We start from the raw sequence: 1,982 nt of genomic DNA on the forward strand, positions 1-1,982 counted from the left end.
AACAAGTCTGAATAGAGGATGAGAGGTAGACAGAGAAATATCTTATAATTATTAATTTTTCCTGAGGCTTTTATTGCAATTTTGACATAAGATCTCTCCTGCACTGTATCTTCCTCTTATACTGATTTCTTGGATCTGATTTACAGCTCTTCACATCTTTAGCTGGTGAGTTCTCTGTGTTTAAACACTATTCTTTGGCTTAATTTTCAGTGCAAAAGCAAACACTCCACAGTGCCCTTGTTCTATGGGAAGTAACCAAGCTAATAATGCTCTTGAAATGGTGATTGCAGTGTACGTCTCCATAAACCTCTTATCTTGTGTGTAGTGTTTATATTGCTTTCAGTTCGACTCACAAACGCCACTGTTTGCTCTGTGCTGAAAATATTTACCTGTGTTTGGATGCTCTGCCTGCCATGTACATCTGAAGCAGAAAGATGTTTCTAGGAAATTCACCCTGCTCTTTGTCTCTAAACATCTATAGGGGCATCGGACAAACGGACACTATAAGATGTATTCTGCACATTGAGCAACGCTTGATTTGATTCTTCAATGCTGGAAAATTATACATCCACGTGGAATAGCAGTTTCTGCAATCCTGCACTTTTAAGTAACACCTTGAAAATCTCTATAATGGTGCTTCTTATTGTAACCATCACACTAGGAAATGTTGTGAGCCTCCTTGTCTTTCTGAGGACCAAACAGCATAGGACATCCCAGGGCTTTTTGAAAACTTCTTTAGCGCTGGCAGACTTGCCTGTAGGACTTCTGGTGGTGCCTTACTCTGTGTACAGGGAAGCCAGACATATTGTCTATGGGCTAGAAAACTATGGAGAAGAAACTCCTTCAGATCTCATCTCTATTATCCCCTGCTTCATCATGGGACCCCTCTTTGCTGGCTGCACTTTTGTCTCTATTTCCACTATTTTTTTGCTGTCAGTAGAAAGGAGCATTGCTGTGCTAAGACCTCTTCATAAGAAGGTGGTGATTACCAGGAAGAGAACTGGATATCTCATTATCATATCCTGGTTTATCAGCTTTTTATTAGCCATGATGCCCTTGCTTTTCAGTAGGGACATAACACTGGAATACAATTTCTGCAGCAAAATGTGCAACTATGCTTTCACCAGTAATCAGCCCCAGGGCTCCAGATGGAACATCATGCTCCTCTTTCCAGTCTTTGACTTTTCCCTCTTGGGTAGCACCTTTATCATCAATTTCATTACATTTGCAGCAATTAGGCAGTACTGTAAGTTGAGGAAACAGCTGGAGATGGATGCTCAGAGCACCTGTAGCAAAGTGTCATTTTCGGACATCACTGCAGCCAAAACAATTGGAATCCTCACATTTGCCTTCTCTGCTTCCTTTGGCCCCATTGCAGTGTTTGTAGTGGGCAATGTCCTTGGTTATAGCTGGTGTGAGTTTTCCTTTTATGCGTTTTGGATCCTGACTTCCAACAGTTGTTGGAATGTGATCATTTACAGTGCCAGGGATATACGATTCAGACAAGGTGTTCGAGAGCTGTTCAGCAAAAGGGTGTTAAAGTCTCCAAGCCAGCAGCAGAGACCCACATTTCCTCCTAAAGAGGACAGTTCTTCCCAATGTGTGGCTGTTCTCAAGGAGATATTTCGTCCAGAAACTGCCTGATTTCACAGTATGATAAATCTATAATACAACTTTCTAGTAATTTTCAGGAATGGGATTTATGCACTTTCCTGATTCACTAATTGACAATACACATAAGATGATTCAGCCATAGTGCTGAACTATGTCCATATATATGTAATATATAAATTCTAACAACATTTTATTTATGTTAGGATGTGATCAAATTATGTTTACATGTTCCTGATTTGTTGAAATTTGACTGCAGTTCTTAGCCTGGTCCAGTACATCAGATTTCTAAATCCTGCAATAGCATGATTGTTTTTCCTCCTAAAACTTAAAGATTCCAAGACACTTAAAGGGACACTCAAGTTGAAATT

The 1,982-nt window shown here is 40.0% G+C and overlaps 1 protein-coding gene across 1 annotated transcript; it reads left to right on the forward strand.

Moving 5' to 3' along the window:
- Nucleotides 1–630: 630 nt before the first annotated feature.
- LOC128662463 (beta-2 adrenergic receptor-like) lies at nt 631–1,644 on the forward strand. The gene has a single exon (XM_053716254.1). It carries the CDS (start codon nt 631–633, stop codon nt 1,642–1,644), a length of 1,014 nt encoding a protein of 337 aa, XP_053572229.1.
- Nucleotides 1,645–1,982: the final 338 nt, after the last annotated feature.

The sequence above is a fragment of the Bombina bombina genome, chromosome 1 (genome assembly GCF_027579735.1).
Source record: "Bombina bombina isolate aBomBom1 chromosome 1, aBomBom1.pri, whole genome shotgun sequence".
Taxonomy (NCBI): domain Eukaryota; kingdom Metazoa; phylum Chordata; class Amphibia; order Anura; family Bombinatoridae; genus Bombina; species Bombina bombina.